Source organism: Megascapheus bottae, chromosome 5, assembly GCF_031878675.1.
Source record: "Megascapheus bottae isolate mThoBot1 chromosome 5, mThoBot2.hap1, whole genome shotgun sequence".
Lineage (NCBI taxonomy): Eukaryota > Metazoa > Chordata > Mammalia > Rodentia > Geomyidae > Megascapheus > Megascapheus bottae.
Genome location: NC_143513.1, coordinates 34308723 through 34334190, shown reverse-complemented (window position 1 = coordinate 34334190; position 25468 = coordinate 34308723). Strand labels below are relative to the sequence as shown.

The 25468-nt window shown below is 34.7% G+C and overlaps 1 protein-coding gene across 1 annotated transcript in view; it reads right to left on the bottom strand.

The window, feature by feature from the left end:
• Positions 1 to 25468, bottom strand: part of Sema3e (semaphorin 3E) — a 214354-nt gene that overhangs the window by 4940 nt on the left and 183946 nt on the right. Inside the window, exons 7-16 of the mRNA XM_090332890.1 lie at positions 25195 to 25337; positions 24039 to 24153; positions 23311 to 23380; positions 21327 to 21471; positions 18721 to 18943; positions 15673 to 15764; positions 13525 to 13566; positions 12294 to 12460; positions 7394 to 7461; positions 5578 to 5717 (exon numbers count right to left, since the gene is read on the bottom strand). Coding sequence (XP_090189016.1) covers positions 5578 to 5717; positions 7394 to 7461; positions 12294 to 12460; positions 13525 to 13566; positions 15673 to 15764; positions 18721 to 18943; positions 21327 to 21471; positions 23311 to 23380; positions 24039 to 24153; positions 25195 to 25337 — 1205 coding nt within the window. The remainder of the gene's footprint in view (positions 1 to 5577; positions 5718 to 7393; positions 7462 to 12293; positions 12461 to 13524; positions 13567 to 15672; positions 15765 to 18720; positions 18944 to 21326; positions 21472 to 23310; positions 23381 to 24038; positions 24154 to 25194; positions 25338 to 25468) is intronic.

Genomic DNA, 25468 nt, shown 5'->3' with positions numbered 1-25468 from the left:
TACTACATTTCCCTGGGATGATTATTGGAAGCCATGGATTTCAGAAATTTCTCCAGTGAGGAACCAGAAAGACCTTCATCATGAGCCATTTTACCTACATAAAAACAATCTGGCCTACTAATACTCTACAATGAGAATATTCTCCCGTTGCTCCAGGCAACTGATTCTTTGTGGCACACTGCTCATTGCCAGCTCAGTTCCCAGCCTTCCAAGCAACTTCCTTCTCCTCCACAGGCCTTGTTCATAAATTCACTGGCTGCTGAAACCTGTGACCACATGATACTTCTGATGACACAACTCTGCAATGACCCCAACTTCCAATGTGTTTAAATTGTTGGGTGCATTTGATATAGATGGACATAACTACACAGTGTGTGTGTGTGTGTGTGTGTGTGTGTGTGTGTGTCTGTCTGTCTGTCTGTCTGTCTGTCTGTCTTTCATTTTATTTGTTACTTCAGATTCCCTATACCTTTATTGATCACATCTTGTATTTCCATCCATTTGTTGACACTTTGGTTTCTTTACTTCCTAAAATTGTGTGTCTTATACATCCATAGATAACCTAGTGTTTTTATACTAGTTAAAATTTTTGAGTTATACAATACTTTACTATCTATAATGCATTGTCTTTATACTTAAACTGTCCCTGACTTGCTAATTTGGTTAGTTCTGACACTATTCTTTATTTGTTCAGTACCCCATTCTTAGCTGCCAACTATTCACACTTCTCACACATCACAAAGTTTTGCCAGGATTTCTCCAATGCTGACCCAGAGAAGTTTCAGTCCTCATCATTATTTCTAAACAAGGCTGGATTCATGACTGTTTCTTTGGGCTTGTCTCATAAAAGACACAGTCAGATTTTCCTTTTCTGTTCATTCTGTAATACCAGCTTGATTATTTTTAGGAGAGCTGCCATTATCATTTCCCAGAGGGATTTTCTGCAGCTGGATAATTCTCATCCTGGACAACTGAAGTGTCTACTTGTCATGGAGACTCTGCTATAATCTTGTAAAAATGTTTTCCTTCCACTGTTAGCATCATTTCACCTGTTAACCTTCAGGTTTGGGTTAATATAAGTTATTAATATAATTATTAATATTATTATTAATACAAGTATTAATATACATTAATATAAGTATCCAGCTATAGCTGTTCAATTAACTTTTATGGCTACTTATCTCTTATTTCAATAGATTGATATTGGTTGAGGCTTCTTTAATTCTCACTTTCTTTTTCTGTTTACTTGCTCACACTGCTTGTATAAAATGACATTTGCTCAGTTATTCAGACTTTGTCTTACTAAGTCTAACTCTTCAAAGAGCCCAGTGTAGCATTTCTGGAGGTGAATGACCATTCTATAATAAACTCTTTATAAGTTTATTATCACAAAATGCACATAAATTAATAATCTGTGTTTGGAGTCAGTGTCAATATTTGTGTTTATTATAAATTCTGCATAATTTTCAAAATCTTATTTTTCTAAGATGCTGAAAAGATAGATTGTAATATGTTAATAATATATTCCATTCAAGTGGAAACCAAGCAGTGTCTCTGTAGTCATACACATAAAACTGGCTAACATCACTTAAAGGAAGTGTTGGGAATGTTATGTCACATGCTATAGAAGGAAAGTTTTATACATAGAAGGACATATAAAGTTCATATGGATAACTATTTCAGTAAAAATAGTTCATATTAAACATTTTGATTAATTGGCTTGTATTTCATTTGTGAATTAATTTTGAGTTCACACTTGAATAAAACTATAAGCATACAAAAGCAGGCACTGTTTCCTTCATGTGACATTTAGTAAGCATTTCCAGATTCATCTTCTGTGTGTGTGTGGGGGGGGGTAGGAAGGAGGGTGGGTGTGGGTATGGATGTATTTTTGTGTCATAGTGGGTGCATCATATTAGTGTCCCAAGAAGACATTATACTATTAAACTCAGGGAGAAGGGCACCTTGTGCATTATTAGAACAAATCTTCGATATCCCTGCTGTTGTACTGCTAACCGCCACTCTAGTTTCTTCTAGGAACTACTTTGGTCTTGTTCTTTCTTCTCTCTCCTTATCAAACTCCTTGCTACTGCTAACAAAATCATCGCTAATTTTTTTCTCTTAGGCTTACACTGCTATTTTCCTCATAACAGCTTCCTTCACAATGCATAAAGACCTTTACCTTCACTCATGTTTATATCACTCGTGTTCCTAACATAAATTTTGTTTATATTATTTAAAATTTTTTCCTATGAAGTATTAATCTACTTAACCACAATATGGAAAACATCTATCTCCTTATTTTCCCAAGTTGTTCTGGGTACACAGTGAAAAATTATAACGTATTAGTTGGTTCATGGGCTACAAAAATGCATTGCAATGGAGCATAGGAACAATCCATAACTGATGTGAGAGGCTGCAGCACAGAGAGATCACATAGGCAGGACATTGCCTTCTTCTTAACAAAGTCTGCCTAATACATCTCTTGTTCAAACAATGTAATAATATTACAAGCAATAGAAAAATCATAGTCTAACTTATGACATCTGTCAAACAGTTTATTAAAAAAACAACAACAACAGTCCTTAAGTCTCACTTATTGGCCACCGAATTTAGAGATAAGAATTGAAATAAAAATTCAAGTTTTTTCAATAACCTTAGAAGTCAAGTTTGACAAATTTGCATTTAATGCAGATGGGTTAAAGACAGGTACCTATTCCAAGACATAAATGATGATGATAATTACCACAGTAATTTTCCTACATCAGTTATCTCTTGTTAAGGATATTAAAAACCATTTAGTATCTAGAAGATGCAAAGAACCTCAATTCCATATGAAGAAAAATGCCTGAGAAAAGACTATGAATAGACAACTTAATGGAGAAAACCAACACATAAGTAAGTTTTCTTTAATCTTACTAGTAAAACTCTTCAAAATTGAAATGTTACAAAAGTACCACATTATACTAAAAGAAAGACAAATGTTAGAGAAATAGACTATAGCACATTGTGATGAAGTCCTGGGTAAACCATGACCTTATATGAACTGCCCTGGAAGTGCAGATGCTACAGAGAAAGTTGTCAAACGTTTGTGAAATGAAGGATGTGGACAGGTAAAAATGTAGCAGCTCGTTTCCATGTCTACATTCAAACATTCAGAGATGCTCGATAACGATGTAGGATAAGTAATGACCTTGATTTCTGCCTGCTAGGAGAGGAGATCATTTAGGAGCCCTGAAGGGCTATGGTAATACTATGCATGCTGTGGAATGCATATTCACAGGCAGACAATGAAAGTACATGGTATTGGGAATAAACTATTAACCATAATGCTCCTTTTATGAAGTAAGAATAATGTGATACATAAAAATAATAGATTGCGTTTTATAGCTCACACATACTCCAAATATTGTATATCTGTTCAATATGCAAGTACATTTTTAGACTTATTTCAGTCATTATGAGGGATGCCCTGGGAATGTACATGGTCAGAAAAGTGGAGAAAAGGACAATAAAAAATAAAAGTCAAACAAGAAAGATTTCTGTGGACCAATTATAATAATGTGTCATGAATTAATAGATTTAACTTCAAGTTTAAAATAAAGATGCCAAAAAGAAAGAAGGAAGGGAGGAATGGAAGGAAGAAAAAAGAAGGAAGAAATGTAGAAGACATTTTAACTACTGTTTTACTTTTACTTGGCAATACATAAACTAAATGTTTCTTAGATACCTTCAAATTTTAATTCTAATTTCCATAATCCGTTGCTTTATATATTTATATAAAATAATTGATATATGTGCATATAAATATAGAACACAAACCCAATATGCATTAAAAATTACATATATATTTATGTAAATCACACTTTAAAAAGAAAACTGACTTTTTAGGTTAGATTTGTGTAACATAACACAAAGCTTGCTCCTTCCTTCCTTCTTTCCTTTCACTTTCTTTTTTGTTGAGAGTAGAGCTTTTGTGTTCACGGCTAGCACCCTAGCATTTTTGGAGTTGCTTTCCTGTTTGTTGCCTCATTACTCTCATTGTTGGCATATAGGAAGGCAGCTGATTTTTGAAGGTGAATTTTATACCCTGCTACCTTGCCAAAGTTTTGAAACAGCTCAAGCAGCTTGGGAGTGGAGTCAAAAGGGTTCTTTAAATACAGAATCATGTCATCTGCAAAGAGGGAATTTCACTTCCTCTTTCCTTATTTGGATCCCCTTTATGCTTGCTTCTTGCCTTATTGCTCTGGCAAGGCATTCTAATACTATTTTAAAGAGGAGTGGAGAGAGTGGGCATCCTTGTCTTGTTCCTGGTTTTAGAGGAAATGGCTTTAGCCTTTCACCATTAAGTATAATGCTAGCTGTGGGTTTGTCATTCACAGCCTTTATTATACTGAGGAATATTCCATGGATTCCTAGTTTCTCCAGTTACTGAAAACGAAGGCTCTTTGCCAAACTCATTCTACGAAGCCACTATAACCCTTATCCCAAAACCAGATAGAGATTCATCAAAGAAAGGGAACTATAGACCTATTTCTTTGATGAATATTGGTGCAAAACTTCTCAACAAAATACTGGCCAACCGTCCACAACAACTCATCAAAAAAATTATACACTATGATCAAACAGGATCACAGTGATGCAAAACTGGTTCAACATACACAAGTCAATTAATATAATTCAAAACATCAGCAGGAGCAAGGAAAAATATCACATGATTGTCTCAACAGATGAAGAAAAGGCATTTGACAAGATCCAACCCTACCACTTTTTAAAATATTTTTGTTGTAATTAATAAAAGGGTTACATGAAATTTACCAGATAGAAGGTGCATTAATTCACATACATTGATACCCTTTCACATGTCTTGGTCCCCATTACCCTCCCCCAACCCCCATCTTGATTTTCCCCCCTTCCCTATCCAATTTCAAATAACCATATACAAATATATCCAATATATCAGATAACAAAGTGAGATACGGTAACAATATGAGATAACCAAGGGACAGCAAAAGAGATGAGAGATAACATAGTACATTAAGGACAACAATCATTCATTATATGGCTTTTGTTTCAATATCCTGGAGGTCCTTTCAATTAGCTTCATACTATATGGCCTTATGTATCAAGGTTTTGCTCTATTGCAAATCTCTGCTAGTAGAGCCCAAGGTTTCTACTGATTATGACAAATGAGGGAAACCATTGAGCCTAATTTCCTTTGAGTCTGGCTTACTTCACTTAATATGATTTTTCTAAGTCTTTCCATTTCCTAACAAATGGGTCAATGTCGTTTTTTCTGACAGCAGCGTAGAATTCCATTGCGTACAAATACTACTTGAATCACAGCTCCCATCTGGTTTTGGTGTGGTTAACTGGAGATAAGAGTTTTATGGACTTTCCTGCCTGGGCTGGCTTCAAACCATAACCTCAGATCTCAGCCTCCTGAGGAGCTAGGATTACAAGTGTGTGCCACCAACATCTAGCATCACAGTTTCATTTTTCAACAACCCAAATCATTATCTATTTGCTGATCATATACCACAGGCAATTCTCCATGAGTTTGCAGCTATGACTTACCTCTTCTTTTCTAGTGTCACGTCCTTTCTGTACAAACCAGATGACTTTTGCTTGTAAAGATCGAGGAGTACACTCTAGCAATGTACTGTTGTTTTCTATGCTGTAAGCCAATCGCTCTTCAGTCTTATCCAAAGCATCTCCTAGAGAAGATGTGTTAAAAGGAACTTTAAGAATGAATTTTTACTGGTTAAAAGCCTTTTTGAAAACATTCTTCATCAAGATTTCTGTAACTGTATAAACTAATTATTTATTGCTAATTTATATGCAAGATTATTTAGAGAAATAATTTAGAGAGTGCTTATTGGAGAGGAGTCACTGGAAAGAAACAGGAAAGGAAGAAAGTAATTGGAAATTCAGCTTCTAAAGGTGAGGTGCTCCTATTAGTAAGAAGGAGTATTCATGTTAAACTCACAGAAAAACAATGACAACATCACTGATAAAGATTGTAAATGTCAACTGCTGGAGCAAGGCAGAGGTGAGTGTCATGGTTGCACACAGACGCAGAAATGAGAATTCTACATGGCATGGTGACACATAAATGTGAGTAATATCTCCACAAGAAATTTCACTTGTCCAGGTATCAGGCAATTTTTTGAGAAGAGAGCATAACCTCAGCTAAGGACTTTGTGAACCAATATTTCTCCCTTATTTTCAGTCTTAAACAAAAATGATTCTGACTGAACTCACAAGCAAATTTATATCAGGCAAATGTACTTACCTATCATAAAGAGTACGAGCAAAATAATTTTTGTTCTTTTTCTTAAGCCAAGATAAATTCAATAAATAGGTCCCATAAAATGTCCCCAATACCTCAATATTTTTCTTTGAAAAATGATCCCTAAATTTCCCTAAGATCAAGGTGATGTGGCATCTTGCCAGTATTTCCAGGTTTTAGTCCTGCTTTGAACCTTGACTATTGTGCATGTAATAGCTGATGCTAGCCAGTGCTCCTTGAATATACTCATAACCACAGTTAAGCTCTCATTTATGGAGGCTTCTTCCTGCCCTGGGAGTGTCATCAGGCTTCAAGGACACAAAAGACAAATTGTTCATCATCTATGGTAATGTGAGGAGTCAAAAGGGCATCTTTTTATTGCTGATGTTATGATTCACTTCTTTTAAATTTTCCTAAACATAAAACTATCACCCGCCATATGCCACCTCTTCCCCTTAGGGTTCCCTGAATTTGTGATTTAATGTGAAATTAACTTTTCTCATCCTGCAAAAAGGTTGCCACCAAATCCATAGTGCTTTTTGTTTTTTTGCCAGTTGTGGGCTTGAACTCAGGGCCTGAACACTGTCCTTGGACTTTCTCAAGGTTAGAGCTCTACCACTTGAGCCTCAGCACCATTTCTGGCTTTTTTCTATATATGTGGTACCGAGGAATCGAACCTGGGTCTTCGTGCATGCTAGGCAAGCACTCTACCACTAGGGCAAACTCCCGGCCCCATTTTTTTTTTGCCAGTCCTGGGCTTGAGCGCAGGGCCTGAGCACTGTCCTTGGACTTTCTCAAGGTTAGAGCTCTACCACTTGAGCCTCAGCACCACTTCTGGCTTTTTTTCTATGTATGTGGTACTGAGGAATCGAACCCGGGTCTTCGTTCATGCTAGGCAAGCACTCAACAACTAGGCCAAACTCCCGGCCCAAATCCATAGTGTTTTAACTACATGAAAGAAGATTACTATATACACTCAGTGACATTAATGTATTAGAAATACATCATATAAAATGACTTAAATTAAGAAATGTGCCTTCTTGGCTTCAGTGTACTATGTAAGAAGCACATTAAAACTGGTTTGTTTTCAAAAATGATTACCGACAAACTGCTGTCCAAAGCATTGCTGAGCTGCATTTCCATGACGCACATCTTGTCTGCGGAAACGCCTGCAGGGATGAAAATGCACTTAGTAGACAGGTGACTTTTATTTGTATAGATTTTACTACATAAACAACCATTTTCAAGCCTCAAGCAACATTCTGCTTGTAAAGTAACTGTTGGGTCCTATGAGATAAGGTTAAAATAACAATTCCAGACTGTCCACTTTGAGTATTTTCAGTTTGTTTGTGAAGTTATGAACCTTCTATCTGGTGAATATAATGTAACCCTTCTATTAATCACAATGAAAAATTATAAAAAAAAGCTCTATGTATCGGTCTTTTTTAAGAGCTGGGTGTGGTGACTCAAGCCTGTTAATTCTAGCTACTCAGGAAGCTGAGATCTGAGGATCAAGGTGCAAAGACAGCCTGAGCACAAAAGGATTTGAGACTCTTATTTCCAGTCAATCTCTAGAAAATGGGAAGTAGGGCTTGGCGCAAAAGTAGAGTGATTGCCTTTGAGCTGAAGAGCTCAAGGATAGTGCCTAGGCCAGGTTCAAACCCCATGACCCACAATAAATAAAGAAATAAAGAAATAAAGAAATGAATGAATGAATGAATGAATGAATCAATAGAAATGAATAGTACCTAAACCCTATTGGTGTTTCTGTTGATTTCCCTTTTGTTGTTGATTTAGGATATCTTCACCATCCCTAAATAATTATAATGGAGTATTATTTCAAAAGATGAAATAGTATCTTATATCAACCCTCTAGTCATTTAAAACAACTTAAAATATAATATCAAGGACTGGGAGTTTGGTAGTGGTAGAGTGCTTGCTTAGCATACAGGAAGACAGAGGTTTGATTCCTTTGTACCACACACAGACGAAATTAGAAGTGGTACTGTGGCTCAAGTAGTAGAGCACTAGGACTTGAGAAAGCCCAAAGACAGTGCTCAGGCCCTGAGTTCAAGCACTGGGACTGGCAAAATAATAATAATAATAACAAAAGCTAAAGTAAATGAACTTTTCTAAATTGCAGATTAATGAACTATAAGCAAAAGCACATGTTGCTTTAAAATGAAAATTGCATAGCAGTAAATCTTAGTTAAATACCTAGTATAATGAAATATTAAAGTTAATGTCATGGGAATCATTTAATTGCACTACATTGAACAAATACTTGAGAAAAAAGAAGCAAAAATGGAAAAGTTTTATGTTGTATATTGCTTTACTCTAGCATGGACAACTATTGGACTACTGAGAGGTGATGTGGCTATTGTTAATTTCCTGTTTAGTTGACTTCAGTACTGGAGAATTTACATAAAGCCTGCTGCATAATGCTGATTATCTGAGCAGAAGTAAGGAAAGTAAATTGAAAATATTTTCCGTGCTGTAGACATGGTATTCTATTGAGACTGTTACACCACAGTTATGAGACAAAAGAAAGCAACAATCAGATAATTTCACATAAGTAATTTGAGTAAAGAGTGAAAAAATTGTTTTAAGTAATTGAAAACATACATTTATTTTTTTCTTTCATATATTTTTATTGTAATTAATAGAAGGGTTACATTATATTTGCCAGATAGAAGGTACATTAATTCACATACGTTGATACCCTTTCCACCAACAACAAGTTTTCAGGTCAGTTTGTACTGTGTCAATATGTCAGCATTCAAAAGAATTGCATATATTAGCAATGTGAGAACGTTTGAACAAAGTTACCTTTCATTCTAAAAGAAGCATATTTTTCTTGTGTCTCTGGTCACTTAGAAACTTTTAAAGAGAAATACCCAGCTTTATCAATTAGAGAGTATTTTGGGAGAAAAGACCATTCTAAACCAGAGGTTTGGATTGTGAACTAATGATTTTCTTCCCTTGGCTCATTTTCACTCTGTGAGCAGAAAACCATTTGAATAATAACTATTTATTTTAATACTCTGTTTTCAATTTCAGCTTTCATCAGGATCTCCAGCAAAAATGATTTCTGCTACAAAAACAAACTCTTTTCCCTTCATATCCTGGAACTTCTGTAGAAAGTTTGTTTCTCAAGAAATGGGAGGACACTGAAAGATCTACATTCTATGCCACTGAACTGAATTATGAATTACTTCACTTACACCAACAGCTTCTGACTGGAGTATTCTGTTCCATTGTACCCTACTACTTTGTCCATTCACTTAACTATTCCTATGCAACTAACTTACGTCAATTTCTTTTAAGTTCTCACCAAGTAAGGTGGTGTACATGGTGGTACTGGATTTTTAACTGGATTCCTGTTTGCTCATGGGCTTCATTGCTCATGGCTGATACTCTAGTAACTAAGGCATGTCTTCAGTACAGCTTTTTGTTGGTTAATTGGAGATGGACTGTTGCTGACTTTCCTGTCTGGATTGACTTAGAACCTCAGTCCCCTAGTTCTCAACCTCCTGAGTAGCTAGGATTACACATGTAACTGAAAACTCAGTTTGCTGTTAACTTTAAAAAGTGAAATATTTAACTGCTCAGTTAATATCCATCATCACTACTCATAGAAAATCTTTCCATTCAAAAGAATTGGTGCAAGAATTGGTAAACATTTTATTGCTTTTAATAACAGCAAGATAATTCATTTTATAATAATTGTAAAATTATTTTTCTTATGGTTTGAATAGGACACTAATAATAGCCTGTGTATTTTAAACAGTATAAGTAAGAATTTTGAATCTTTGAATGTTTCCCATAACGAAATGACCAATGCTTGAAAAGACTGAAATTAATATACTGATTCAATCATTGTAAAGTATTCATACATATCAAAAGAGCACATCATATGTCATAAATACATCTGTATTCAGGTTGTGGGAAATTTTAACACTCTTTCATCACAAAAACTGATTCTTTAAAAGATTAACTTTGTTCTACTCTCAAGTCATGGAATTGCCTGATTTTTCCTTGAGAATTTCATGCTCATTTGAAGACAATTCTTCTTAACTGTAGCTTGCCTATAACCTACCTCCAAGACTCACCCAAATGTTGTGTTATTTTAGGTATTAAATGAAATAATTATTCATACTGTACTTAGTGTAATGTCTTCAATATTCAGTAGGGAGCTACTACTGCCATTATTTGCCGTTCTATTCTTCATCTGTGGTTTTTGATTTTCTGTAGGAAATAGTATTTCTGGCCGGGCGTGGTGGTGTGCATCTGTAATCCCAGCTACTAGGAAGGCTGAGCCTGGAGGATGGTTAAATCCAGGAGTTCTGGGCTGCAGTGCTCTAAGCCCATCCGGTGTCCGCACTAAGTTCGGCATCAATATGGTGACCTCCCAGGAGCGAGGGAACACCAGGTTGCTAAGGAGGGGTGAGCCAGCCCATGTTGGAAATAGTATTTCTGTATACTCCTTGCTCATGCTACAGTAATTGTATTAGGGAAGAAACAGTCACTATCAACATTTTCAAATACTACTCATGCTTTACGCTCGGGAATGGTTTCAGACATAATCACTTGTACCACTTTGCTGAGTTCTTTATCACAATCGGTAAATGAAGCTCCCACATTTCTTTGCAAAGATTTCTTGTCAGTTTCTTAGTTTATTCTTTAAAGCCCTCTATCCTTAATTTAGCTTGTGAAATAAAAAATTGCCAAACTAGTGAAATTTGTAATAATGTGATTCCACTCTGACACTGAATTGAATTCAACTAGATTCTAATAGTTGAAAAGAAAAAAAAATATGAAGTCACTAGAGCGCTTGAAATTAGTATAAGGAAGTTGTCAGTAGATCATTTTATATTTTGACTTGTTTTGCCTATGGTCACTTTATTGTGAGAATCAAATATGATTTTTTTCCAAGCATCTACAGGATATAGAAAGAAGAGCTTTATATTGTGTGATTGTTCTCTTCTCTTTTGTTGCCCTTTGATTAATCTCACATTGTTACTGTATCTGACTTTGTTACCTGGCATATTGTATATTTGTTTATTTGAAATAGGAAAGGGAAGGGGGAAAAACAAGTTGATTGGGAAGGGGGCGAGGGAAATAGGGACAAAACCATGAGAAGGGGTATCAGTGTGTGAGAAGCAATGCCTACTATCTGGCAAATATAACTGTAACCCCTTTATACATTACAATAAAAAATTCTTAATATAAAAAATCAAAGACCCTTCTTTCTCTCCAAGAAATAAAAAATATTCTTCTATATTTATTTTCCCAAATTGCGTCCCAACTTCATATGGTTTGAATGGAAAAGTAACCTAATTCTTCAAAGTACTTTCTAAAACCACAGTTCTGTTGAAAGAACCTTGGATTTACCTTCTCTAATAAACGACAATGACTTCACAGGATCTTAGACATTAGAGCTGTAGATCCTTAAGTCCTTTTCATTTGTGTTGAATTAAATTGCATATTTCATTAATTATACAGGTCATGCATTTGCTTAGGAGTTAAAATATTCACTTTCAAAATGAAATAAATGAAGAACAGCTGGTAGAGAAGACATGGGAAACTGTAGAATGTATATTAGAATTTATTTATTTTCTTTTTAAGTCTTTGAGTCCTTCAAGTTTAGTGGCTTTAAGAAAAGTGGCTTGTCATTTCCATATTTTAACTTTATCTGTACTTGATTCTCATCTTGCCACAAAAGTTTGACAGAAGGGAATATTTAAATGAAAAATCTAGTGGAAAATAAAAGTTTAAAAGAATGTGTAGTTTTAGATTAAATATACTATAATACATTAAAGTTACATTCAGGAAAATGTCCAGATTCTAAAGGTTATACCATGAGTAAACTATAACTATAATGATTTATTTAAATGAAATTAATGTGATAATATTTTCTGCATGGGTACAAAAGAAAGCAAAAAAAAGTTATTGGAGTTGTCTTGATCAATGGAGACATTCCATGCATATCCTATCTCACCTTTTTGCATGTGTGCCTGTTGGGTAGTACCGGGAGCAGGATATCCCATCCCAGGCACAGTAAGGGTCTCGAGCCAAACAGCAGTCAGCACAGGCACTTCCATACATGTCACAGTGATGGAATCTGACTTGAGCCACATCAGAAGCAGATCCAACATATAGCTGTTGCTAAAGGAGGAAAAGAGGAGGCACTTAGTCATAAAGGACAGAACTTTTACTGAGTGATTTCACAGGCTTCCACGTGCAGACACAATCACCTCAGTAAATGTTCTCTTAAGTCATAAACATTTCTGAGGATAGCGAACCCCAGCATTTCCATTGTTATCACATTTGAAATACTTTTAAAGACTTGTGAGGGAATAACAAAATTGCAAAGCTTGGAAAAAAAACTCAAAGAGCTGTCCATTCTTTTCTGTATTATCTAGGAACAATGACCAGCAACATCCATAAGAGATTGAATTAGGAGTCATTCAAAGATTGATGTAAACATTCAGAAAAAAATATATATACATATATATATATTTGTACACACAAATGTGTATTTCATGACACAAAATGAACTGGGCGATGCACTAAGTGGAAAGGCAAAATACCAGGACAGTGACTGTTGTATGTGTCCATTTACTAAACAGGAATAATTATCTTCAAATACATTTAAGAGAGTTTATTAAGGAACTATTTACTTTTTTGGACTAATTACAGAAAAGAAGAAGGAAAATGTGTTTCAGTGGCTACTTTTGCTGTGTCATTGTCATTACTTTTGCCAAAGCATTCATGAAAAATAAATAGGAAGACATCTTTATGATTTTAGATGTAAAATTATTCTCAAATGTCTATAAAATTGAAAATAAAGTATCTATTGAATATAATATACTATTTACTTAAGTAACTCACTCATAGGTATAAAGTTTCAGTTGAGTAAGATTTATAAGCTTTAGAATTATACTGTATCTGACATAGACTCTATAGTCAAAATAGAATATTATATTATATATTAAGTATATATGTATATATTATATAAGTACGTATATAATATATACAATATAATAAAATGATAGATCTCTTAAGTGTTTTTATAATAAAGTGAAATGACAGCAAAATTTTTTGTATACAAGGCCGTGTGCTAAATATTCTTTCACCCTTTGATCTTAACTAACATACAGCCATACCCAAAGATACAAAACCCCCACCACCACCCCGAACCCCCCCCACACACACACCACACAACTTACTCTCTTCGAAGATATCTCCATAGAAATAATAGGAGCTGGATCCTGAAATTAAATGAGACAGTTTCTTTTTAAATAAAATACAGGATTCTATCTTAATATGATTGTGAATCACCTGAAATCAAATTAAGTACAGGAGTGTATGTATGCCTATAGTACACCATGACAACTATATTAAGTGAAAACACAGCCTTACAATTTCATTTCCAATAGAATTACCAGGATATACAGATGAGAAAACAAATTATCTGTAAGATAATTTGTATTTCCATTAAAAAAAAAAAACTAATAATGGTGCCAGGCCAGAAGTGTGGCCTAGTAGCAGAGTACTTGTCTAGCATGCATGAAGTCCTGGGGTTCAATTCCTTGGTACCACATATACAGAAAAAGCCAGAAATGGTGCTGTAGCTGAAGGATAGAGTGCTAGCCTTGAGAAAGCTCAAGGACAGTGTCTAAACCCTGAGGTCAAGTCTCAGGATTGGCAAAACAAACAAACCAACCAACCTATGAAGTCAAAATTTTTAAATAAACTACTTGAATTTAGAAGTAAAGCAGTTATGATTTAGAATAATTGCTAATTGCTAAAAATCCATATGATTCTTTACTCACTTTAATACAACCTTGTTCTGTTTAAAACATGTCTCTGTTGGAATTTTCATAGTGAACTACTTTGAAACCAGGATTCTTTGAATGAGAGGAAGAACTGCATTTTTGTTTTGAGACCGTGCAGGAGGAAGGACAGACAATACCCAATACATCCTTTCTGTTACTTTAGCAATGCTGATTAAAACTAGTGCATCTTTAAGGAGCACCAAAAATTATTTTAATTCCACAAGTGGAGAAACAGTAGGCAGATGGAATTTATCCTGGGGATAATTTCCTTTGAAGATTTTTTTTTAATAGAACATTTGATCTTTTCTCCAAGGTATTTGGAAAAATACCTTGAACTACAAAACACAGTGCAGTCACGCATCATTTTCTTATTTATTCAGGCAGTCATGTATATATGTAATGAAGCAATGGGGGATGCTGTTATTTTAAGAGCTCTGGTCCCTAATATAGTCCCTAAAATGAAACAAAGTTTTACTGAAAGGCTCAGATGCAAAATATATCAGAACATAGCTGCTCTAAGTGCGAGGAAGGATGACCAGCTTAGTTTTCAGCTACAGGAAATCTACCTCCTAGATAGTAAAGATAAAATATATTACTTCTTATCCCATTCATAAGAAGTAATATATATATGTATCCATTTTGTATTTATGGCCAAGACCACATATTTTTCTCTGTGTTCTTGTAGAGTATATGCAAGTCTTGTGAACAGACTATTTAATGCCACCATGTTCACATTACTACACCTTTTGTAGCAAATTATGTTGCTTTGTGGCCTCAAAGGGCCTTCAAATATGATGGGAAAATGCTGTTTAAAGTTTCTAAATCCTAGTGTAGAAAATGCATTTATTAGATAAATTTCATTCAGATCTGAATGATACTACTGTTGACTCTAAGCTCAATAATACTTAACCAGAAAGACATTTTAATCAACTTAGAAAGACAGCTTTAAGCAAAAATGCAAATTAAACCAGGGTATGCATTGATAAGATACAAATGTTATAATAAAAATGGTACAGAATCCTCCTCAAAAGCACTAATCAGCATTCATGTGCCCATAACTTTATATTCTATACTTATAGATTATATACACATAAACCTTTCTAAGAAGTCAATTGTTATTTCCATTTTAATAGTTTCTTTGTATAATTAGAACAGCATAATTAAAAGTAATATATTTGTCCTGCCACTATGTCCACAATTTAAAAACATCTTTTGCTAGCATTCCTACAATAGTTGCAGATGTGATTGACTTCTCAATAGTGCTTCTGTAATTCATACATAGCATATCATTACTTTATAGTAACAGTTTATAAGCTGACATTATTTTGAATTAAACAAATATTAGTCTCCTTTTGAAAAACTATGTCAGGTACAGGCATTCATACTATAAGTCATTCCTCATTTCCATTTTCTTTGAATTCAAAACATATCTTCTAGGGGGATAACAAACCTGGAACTTCCATGACATCTTTGCTATTTACTTCTTAGTTTTCAATGTCATTAATTGGCTATAAATTTGGACTATATTTATAAAAGTACCTTAAATATTTGAAGCTCTTCTAAAATTACTTCTTCCATTGATTCAGTCTCTTGGTTGTAAATTGTAATAATTTTAAGCACAATCCCAGTGTCTAAGAAAACAGAAAAAATAAAATATAAGCTATGTCACGATGTAAATTTCAAGTAATTAAGAAACTTTGAGGAATTAAAACAGAATTTGAAATCTAGACAAAACCTTTTATTCACTGCTAATTAAAAATCATATGACTTCTATCCAGCCATATTTTAACTCACAAAAGTAATTTTATATTCCTGACCAGGAGTGAGATCAAATACTATGTGTTTTCCAAACCATTTGAACAATAAAATCAATCAAATTATAAATTCAACATGCAAGATCTTTTGAAATGATGAAGCCTGACAGATGACATATTACTTTTATCTTTTATGTTGCATGTTAAAAGAAAACCTTTTATTTTTATTGTAAGCAAAAATTCCAAGAAATTCACTTTGCAAATCCTATATACATTGTTTGCCTTTTCAGTGTTGAAGAGTGATTACTGCAGAAGCTTATACATTCTAAACTAACTGTTTATCACTGAATTATGTCTCTAGACCTATTTACACTTTTAAGTATGAGAAAATATAAGTTGATTTCTCTGAGGCAAAACTAATACTCTCCCTGTTATTCATTATTTTGCAATTTTTATATTCTAAATTTCCATTTTATTTTTATTATTCATGATATACTTATTCTTTACAAGGTCAGTATCTCTATATTACTTACAAAAAATAACTTGACTTAGAGTTAATAAAAATCATGGGCAAAAAAAGGAAAAAAACTCGGGATATATTAATCCAAGAGTTTCTATGAAATTTCAGTAGTTTATTTAAAAAATGGTCAACCCTTATGTTTAGGTTAATAAATATATATCATTATTACATTGATATCTATTACTTGTACTTTTACTAAAAAGGAAAAGCAGCTTGGAGTTTGGCCTAGTGGTAGAATGCTTGCCTAGCATGAATGAAGACCCATGTTTGATTCCTCTGTACCACATACATAGAAAAAGACAGAGGTGATGCTGTGGCTCAAGTGGTAGAGTGGTAGTCTTGAGTAAATAAGTCCACGGACAGTGCTCAGGCCCTGAATTCAAGCCCAGGGACTGGCCAAAAAAATACTAATTAAGTAGCTCACAATTATATCAAGTAAAAAGCAAAAATGTAAGTGAAATAACTAATTTTCACTTGTTAAATTGGCAATAATCATTATATATTGTATTGGTTTTCCTGGTCAGATAAATATGGGGAAAAGGATAATATTTGTTGTTTTTTCTGGTGTAGTTCTCAAACATTCATCAAGCATGATTTTTGTACTCAGAACCAGTGACTCAAAATGATGATATCTTTGATTTAATACATAGGATAGCACAAATATGTTTCCAGAATTTCCCCATATATCTTTGGCTAATTTGTCAAGAAAATAGTTTCTGGACATTTATTTATAACTGCTTCTTCTCAGGATATTTACTAATACAATTATCACAATTACAAATTCATATCATGTCATGCCTATGAAATAATTTTTTTTAAAAACATAAAATTTTGTGAGAGGACACTATGAGAGAATTCATATCCCAGTAATTTATATTTTGTTAAAGATGTGTGATTTCTTTTTGTGGGTCATAGGACTTGAAGTCTGGACCTGGGTGCTGTCCAAGAGCTCTTTAGCTCAAGGCTACCACCCTACCCCTTGAGCCACAGCCCCACTACCCATTTTCTAGTGATTAATTGTAGATAAGAGTCTCACAGACTTTAGTGCTTGGGCTGGCTTTGAACCTTGATCCTCAGATCTCAGCCTCCTGAGTAACAAGGATTACAGATGTGAGTCATCTCACCCAGGTAGATGTGTGATATTTTGATGATAAAGTCTTAAAGTAAAACATATTATTAGCAGTAATGTTCTCCATTTTGAAAAGAACATGTCTGTACAAAAGATCAGTTTCTGGAAGTATTAATATTTAGTACTTTTATCTTTAGTTTTTAAAAATTCTAGGAGAAACTTTAACACCAGAAATAGTGATTTATCCTGATCTCTCAAATATGCCAATCTCATCTCAAGATTGTGTTTATGTTTGGAGTAAGCAAAGGATACTTTCATTAAATTAAATAGGGTGCTATGGCAATTGCCAAGCTTCACAAGAAGTAATGATGTTTTTCAAGAATTTTAAAATGATTATGTTACTGAGATACTAAGTTCTCTTCCACAAGTTAGAGGACACGTGTGGTGTTAATGGCATTGAAAAGTCCATCTGAAAAATTTACTTTGACCATATTCAGCATATGTGGTTTTGTGAATACTAAATATTACTAAAAATAATTGCTATTTGTACTCTCTAATACAAATGACTGGATGGCTGACAAGCATTGCTATGACTGCAGTTTTTATGCAGTTGACACAATTTGTAGTGACACCTTTTTGAACTGCTGAGACAATAATAAGGCTGGAAGACTGATCATCATCTCTCTGGCACCTTATTACCATTATGCTTCAAATTGAGGACCAATATTTTTACTGAGCTGAGCATCAATTATTTCTCTTGCTTTCTGAGACAGGGTCTAGTGACCTGGGGATATATGCAACTCACTATGGATTCTTATGATTTTTCCTATCTCAGAATCCACGTATTGGAAGTACAAGTGGGTACCACTTTACTGAGAGCATTATTCCTTTCTTTGATTATTTTAGTCATTCAAATATTTTTGTATACTGATTATATAGCAATATTTATTTACATTAACTTTATATTATGTAACCTAAAATCCTTGGGTCAATGTTTCTCACATCTGAAACATGAGTGACACATAATTTACCGACCAATCCCTGACACCTTTGATGATAAAGCTAGTAAGACCAAAACATTTTTTTCAGAAAGTGAGTTTAAACTCTCAAGACTTTCAGTCACATGAGGACTCTATTTCAATTTTTCTTATTTTTGATTAGAACTGTAGAAATGGATATATATTACGAATTTGTGATCTTTAATCTGAGTCAACTGGACCATCTTCATGCTTTTTTAGACTTACCTGTCCCAATAAATAAAACATCATACTGACCATCCTCAGCTTCTACTCGATCCACTGCTATTTGTTTCAAGTTGTATTTTCCATCTGTTTTTACCAGTATTGGTTTTTTGTGGGCAGGTTTTATGGGATGGTACATGAGTGGATGAGTTCTTGCAAATCGAATGGCATCATCAGGGTAGTCTTTGGTGGTTCCGTATCTCCCTCCATTCACTTTGCTGGCACACTGAACAAAAGAAGGCAATTTAGATCATTCATTCTTCCTTGACCGTTGAGAACAAATTTATAATCAATTACAAGTATTAGAAAAATAAAATGTGTTTTGTTAATTAAAAGTGCATTTAAAAGTAGCTTCATGTTCTTCTAATCAGAGAAATGGATTCTGTGTTAAAAATTGAAATGGAGGCAAAATCATGTTAAACATAGAACTTGATCAATATAAAGAATGTAGTGTGATCTTGGAAAAGTAAATTATCCAGTTAGTTTGAAGGTGGCAGAAGTGTGCACTACTATACGTTTTCAGATTATTTTCTCTGTTCTGAAACATTTGTTTTTGAATACTGTAAATTAAAATTTGAAGGTAAAATACCTAGCCCTAAGCAAAATGAAAAATCTTTTGTTGTGCTAACTCTCTATAAATTGAGGCTCTCAAGTACATAAGACAGTTTTCCTTTATGAAGACTGGAATAACAACCCTCGTCTGTTTATTTGCCTGGCTAGAGAGTCTTAGTGCTCTAACATAGATACCTACTTAAGTTTCATCCGGCTAAGTTTTGGGTTTTATTTTGGCAGTGGGGATCCTCTCTATGTTAGACTCCTACAATTTGTATAAATTTGTATTATTTTGTATGGATTAGACACAATCAACTAAGAAAACCAGGAATAACCGCTACAACATGCCTCCTCAATTATTGAATTACCAATTGTAAAATTAGCCACTCAATGACACCTTAAGTTACTTTTTTAGAGTCCCTTTAACTGTGTTGATTCATGCCAATGAATAAATGATCCTTCATTTCTCCTATTTTTCTCCCTGACCACCAGTAATTGCAATGATTATGTTGATAAAAATTTTCATGTATAGCATAAATACAGTTTTGTAATCATATTCTAGCTAGCAAAGAAGGCATTTATCATAGTTTTTCTTTTTTTAAAAAAATCAGACCCAATTTCTTAATTTGGCATGGATATTTCACTGGAGTCTATTTTCATGATATATAATTGGAAACATTTTGGAATTGCTGGAAGCCTTTCAGTAACCAATCACTTCCTCCAATCTTCTTTAAGACCTTGTGGTTTCAAGAAGCATTTCCAGCAAAGCCACAGGAGAGCGTTTCCTCCATTTAAGTTGTATTTTCAATCAGTATGCTGAAATAAAATATATTTTATGCTTTACTGGAAGTAATAATTTGAGGCCACTGAAAGAAAGTGATTGCAATGATCAAGCCATACATTTGTTAATGGAGATAAGGTTTGTTTCCACATTGGGCTTTGGCTCAGCAAAAACAACAAGTTTGCAAGTAGTTGTGGATGAGTATAATGGTGGGATCTTACTAGCTCTGGACAAAACTGAATGGTGACTTGCATGACACGTTAATTGTTTGCTCATCAGGACACTTGTAATACAGGTAACATTTCTCCCATCTTGTTGATTTTATGTCAGGATGTGCTGTGTCCAATCATTATCATCATTATTGCTAAGCATGTGCCCAGTTAGAAGCATATTTGAATGAGTAGTGTGAATTTATTTTTGGATAGTATCTCCTATTTATGCCAGATCTGTTCTCTGACTCATTCTTGTCATTTAAATCTTCGGAGTAGGTAGAATTACATGTGTGAATCATCACTCCTGACTTGTTCTCTCATATAGGGTCTTGACAACTTTATTTATTTTTAGTCTGTACCACTATATTCCTATCTCCACTTTGCCTGTAGCTGAGATTAGAGGTATCCGTCCCTATGTGCAGTCCTGCCTATCTCCACTTTGCCTGCAGCTGAGATTAGAGGTATCCGTCCCTATGTGCAGTCCTGAAGTGCAATTTACTATTTGAAAACTCTCCTTTACTCAGCTGTGGAGAAAAATACATGATGCACACTTTATTGGTGAATTTCTGCTCAACAATTTCCTTAAAAGTGAAGTTTTGGTTGGAGATACTGAGTCAGATATAAAAATATAATAGATATAGTTTATAATGCTGCTAGAGCATATCCATTGTAGATTATTTCCTTTTTATTAGATAATATGCATATAATTTGATATGAGGAGTGATATTTCTTTTTCATTTAGGCATAATTCAGACATCAAATTCCCTAATCACTTTGTTTTGGTGCTAGTTCTTCCACTTGAACTCAGGGCTCTGTCCCTGAGTTGTTTTGCTCCAGATTAGTACTCTTCCATTTGAGTCATAGTTCCACTTCTGGCTTTTATTGTGCAATCCCATATATCAGCCTCCTGAGTAGTTAGGATTAAAGGAGTGAGCCACTGAAATCCAGCTTATGAAATTCCTTGTTAAACTGTAAAGTATAGGAAAACCTGTGAAACAATGACCAAACCATTACTGAAAGAGACTTTAAATAACAAGAATGCTTCATTAAATGATGGAACTTACAGAGCCAGGCCTGGGATATGGGACTTTTCCTTCATAGAGTGACCAGTGGTATTCAGGAGCTTCCTTGTGTGCATAAGGGCCATTGAAAGCTGCTCGGATGCTAGACATATGGTAGACACATATGGCATGCCCTCTAAATATATTACTGAAAAGTTGAAAAAGGTAGTTATTATTCCCTACCTAACAAGTCACTTATTCAAACATTTCAATATACATCCATTAGAATTTTTTTTATTTCTTAGCCTCTGTATTTTACAAATCAAAATAAACATTGCTTATGAAAGTGCTTTGTCAAATGTAAACTTCCGTATAAGTGTAGCATTTCCTACCCTGTGGACAGCTGAAGAGCAGACATCATGCTCCTGTCTTTAAGACATTGGATTACACATTTTATAACACACCTTGAAGCTACTGTAAATGCAAGGGATTCAGGGGAAAGTAAAGACCACCTCTCAGGCAAAGTGGCCTGAGCTTTGGTCATTATTCTATGAAAATCAAACCTATGTGTCAGGTAACAGCTGGGAGCTTTTTATTTCTCAGACTTATTCATGAATTCAACAAAGTTGAAATTATGGAATAAAAGCATTTCTTGTTTTGGATTTTTTCAGAAAGTTTCAGAGACAAGTTTATAAACTGGTCATACCCAAATGTATAAAAACTATCCTATCTCATAGCTTGAGTTCACCATATAAAGCAATTAAATGATAAGTAATGTATAAATGAAGGATAGTCCATGAACCACAGTAACTATAAACTATTTAACAGATTTTAATTTGCATTATGCTATAGTTAATTAGAATAATTGTTTCCATGTTACTTCCTACAGGAAGGTCTCTTTACAAGGAGATATGTGCTCAAAGAATTTTCTAGTGTTCTTTTCAAAGTAAATATTACAAACCATTTGTTACAAAGTTAAACAAATGATGTGACAAAATATACATAAACACTGTGTACAGGATCCTATTACAGCTGAGGGCCTGCCGACCCACATGCGATCTGAGTAAAATCGTCCTACCCTCGTCATAGGAATTTAGGCAAATTATTTTTTTATTTCTCAATCAATCCAATCACTTTTCACCTCGCTAGTCCTTGAAATTGTGTGTGGACACCCTCAACCAAAACTAGTTCTAGAAATAATTTTTCTTCACTTACCAGTCCACATGGTATATATTATTTCATCTACACTTTCACACAGAGTGGGAAAATAAATTATAAGCTTTTAAGCATCATATTTGAAAGAAAGAAATAGTTCAGAAATGTATTTTCACTACGAATCTGCACACGGGCATGACAACCAGAATAGAGGACTAGGGAGAAAAAAAAAATGGGGGACATGATAATGTCCAACTTTTTGGACAAGGGTCAGAGTTGCAAGAGAAAGTCAGGTCAAACAAGCCTAGTGAACAGATAAAAATGGAAAGAGGAAAGCTAGCTAAGTGAGTATTGGATTCTATCAATGTATTATCCAGTCATCCTTACAGGGCTTACAGTACTGCCTCCATTATATAGACAGCTCTGAAATTTTGTCTTAATAAAATCCATTTGTAGGTGTTCAAAGCATAGCTCAAGTGGTAGAATGCCAGTCAGTCAACAAAAATGTCAGACACCAGGTTAGAGTCTTGATCACACACACACACACACACACACACACACACACACACACACACACGAACAATGCATTTTACACTCCATATGTGACAAAAAGTCATTTTGTTGGAGATTGGACAAGGAAGAGACTGGGACCCTCATCTCATCAGGTGGCTGGGTTAATATGAGCAAACGTAAGAATCTGGATTGAGGTTGTGGCTTTGAAAATGAATTACAATTCCAATGCTGGGGGAAAGAAACAAGTGACCTCAAATGCACAGAAAGGTGACCAGCAAGCTGGGCTACATTTCCAACACATGTGCGCTATGAAACGGGAGCTGCAATGAGACAATGTCTTGTTTTATGTGGTTTTTCCTTTGTCATCCAGATTTCTCACCTGGTCATGTTAAAGAGTCCAAATATCACTGGGTTCTTATGGTCTCTGGTATGTAGTACAAAGATATCCTCTAAAAAAAGAAAGAAATCCATTGCATTAATTAGTACTTTTAGCCTTCTTCTTTTTTTTTTTTTTTTTTTTTTTTTTGCCAGTCCTGGGCCATGAACTCAGGGCCTGAGCACTGTCCTTGGACTTTCTCAAGGCTAGAGCTCTACCACTGGAGCCTCAGCACCACTTCTGGCTTTTTTTCTATGTATGTGGTACCAAGGAATTGAACCCGGGTTCTTGTGCATGCTAGGCAAGCACTCTACCACTAGGCCAAACTCCAAGCCCACTTTTAGCCTTCTTATACAATAAAAATATATACACATAAAATAATTTAGGACTTGTTATAGATATGTGACACAGATTCCATATGCAATAGGACACTCAAGATTAAGTTGTAACTTGATAAATCACTTTTGCTGCTATGGACAGCTTTCAAGGAGGACCACAGGAAAGTAATCAGAAACTTCGTGCTTGTGAAGTCATGAGGACTGTCTTTGTTGCTGTAATTCTCCTGCCAAGTGCGACCAAACATAAACAAGAGAAACTTGTCCTAGGTCAAATATTGCAGGGATCATGTTTTCTGTACGTGTGTTTGAAATAGAGTTACAGAAAGCTATATGCATTAAAGAGTAAAGTTCAGGGTTGTTTGTTTGTTTGTTTGTTTTGTTTGTTTATTTTACCTAATTCATCGAAATAGGTATCAATGCCATTCACTCCTGGTACTGAGCAAACCAGTCTCGCCTTGAGGAATGTGCTCCACTTATTCACCAGTATCCTCTGCCCTCCCATGTCATTCTGTGAAAAACAAAGCATAGAAAAATGGATATAGCAGTATCTCCTAAAGGAATTGGTGGATTATTATACTGTTGAAAAGTAATTTGCCTATCTTGGGATGTAAAAGGGTCCATTTCTTTTTCTTCCTTTAGTAAAGCTTGAAATATACATAAACATAAATGTATACTATGTGTATGTGTATGTACATGTTTATTAACCCACAATACGTGCACTCACACACACACACATATATATATATATCTCCATTACATGTGCATATACATGAATTCCTGAATTCATTCCTTAACATCTGCCTAAATGCCAAAATAACTTTACAATGGCCCTGTGTTTAAGTTTCTCGGCATGCTCAGTGAGTGCACTTGTTCCCAAACAACCTGCCTAACTTTTCCACAAGGAAAAAGGAAGTATTAACCCGACAATAAAAAAAACATTTCTATAAATTAATTGTTCAAACCAACCATATTATTTAGACTAATGACTACAATAGAAGCAGTTTGGTTAAATCCATTTAACAAATAGAACCCACACTTACATGTGGAAATATTAATTATAGACTTTTTTTTCTCAGTAAGGCTTGAAAATGTGAAGTGTCCTAAAGTTTAAGGGTTGTTTTGTAAGATGAGACTTTCACTAGGAATTTTTTTTTTTTTTGCCAGTTCTGGTACTTGATCTCTAGGCCTTGGCATAGTCCCTGAGCTTCTCAGCTCAAGGCTACCACCTTACCCATTGAGGCACGACGTCACTTCCAATTTTCTAGTGATAAATTGGAAATGAGGGTCTCACAGACTTTTTAGTGCCCAGGCTAGCTTTGAACCACAGTACTCCTATCTCAGCCTCCTGAGCAGCTGAGATTACAGGGGTGAGCCGCCACACCTAGCTAGATAGGATGCTTTGATAATCATAAAAAACAGATTAGTTTAGCAAATACTAATTGTAGGAAGCCTACAGAATACTGCAAAAATAAAAGTAGATACGGTTATATAATTACTAAGAAAAGCCTGGGAGCTCAGCAAGCTTGAAGACTGAAAGCAGCAGCCTTACCACACACAGCCTCCCCACTCTGGTGTAGATGGTGTGGGCATTGTTCTCCGCCTCCAGGGCCTTCTCGGTAAAAAAGAAATACAGCTTGTTGTCATCCTGGTCTTCGTTGTCAGGAATCATATAGGCACCTACAAACTTTGGTTCTACAGAAGTTGAAAAAAGGAAGAAATAGAGAAAAATTTCACAAAATTATTTTTCTCAATAAATGACATAATCATTTTTAATACTCAGCATTTTATATTTGCCTTGAAATTTTTAGACCAACACCAAACTA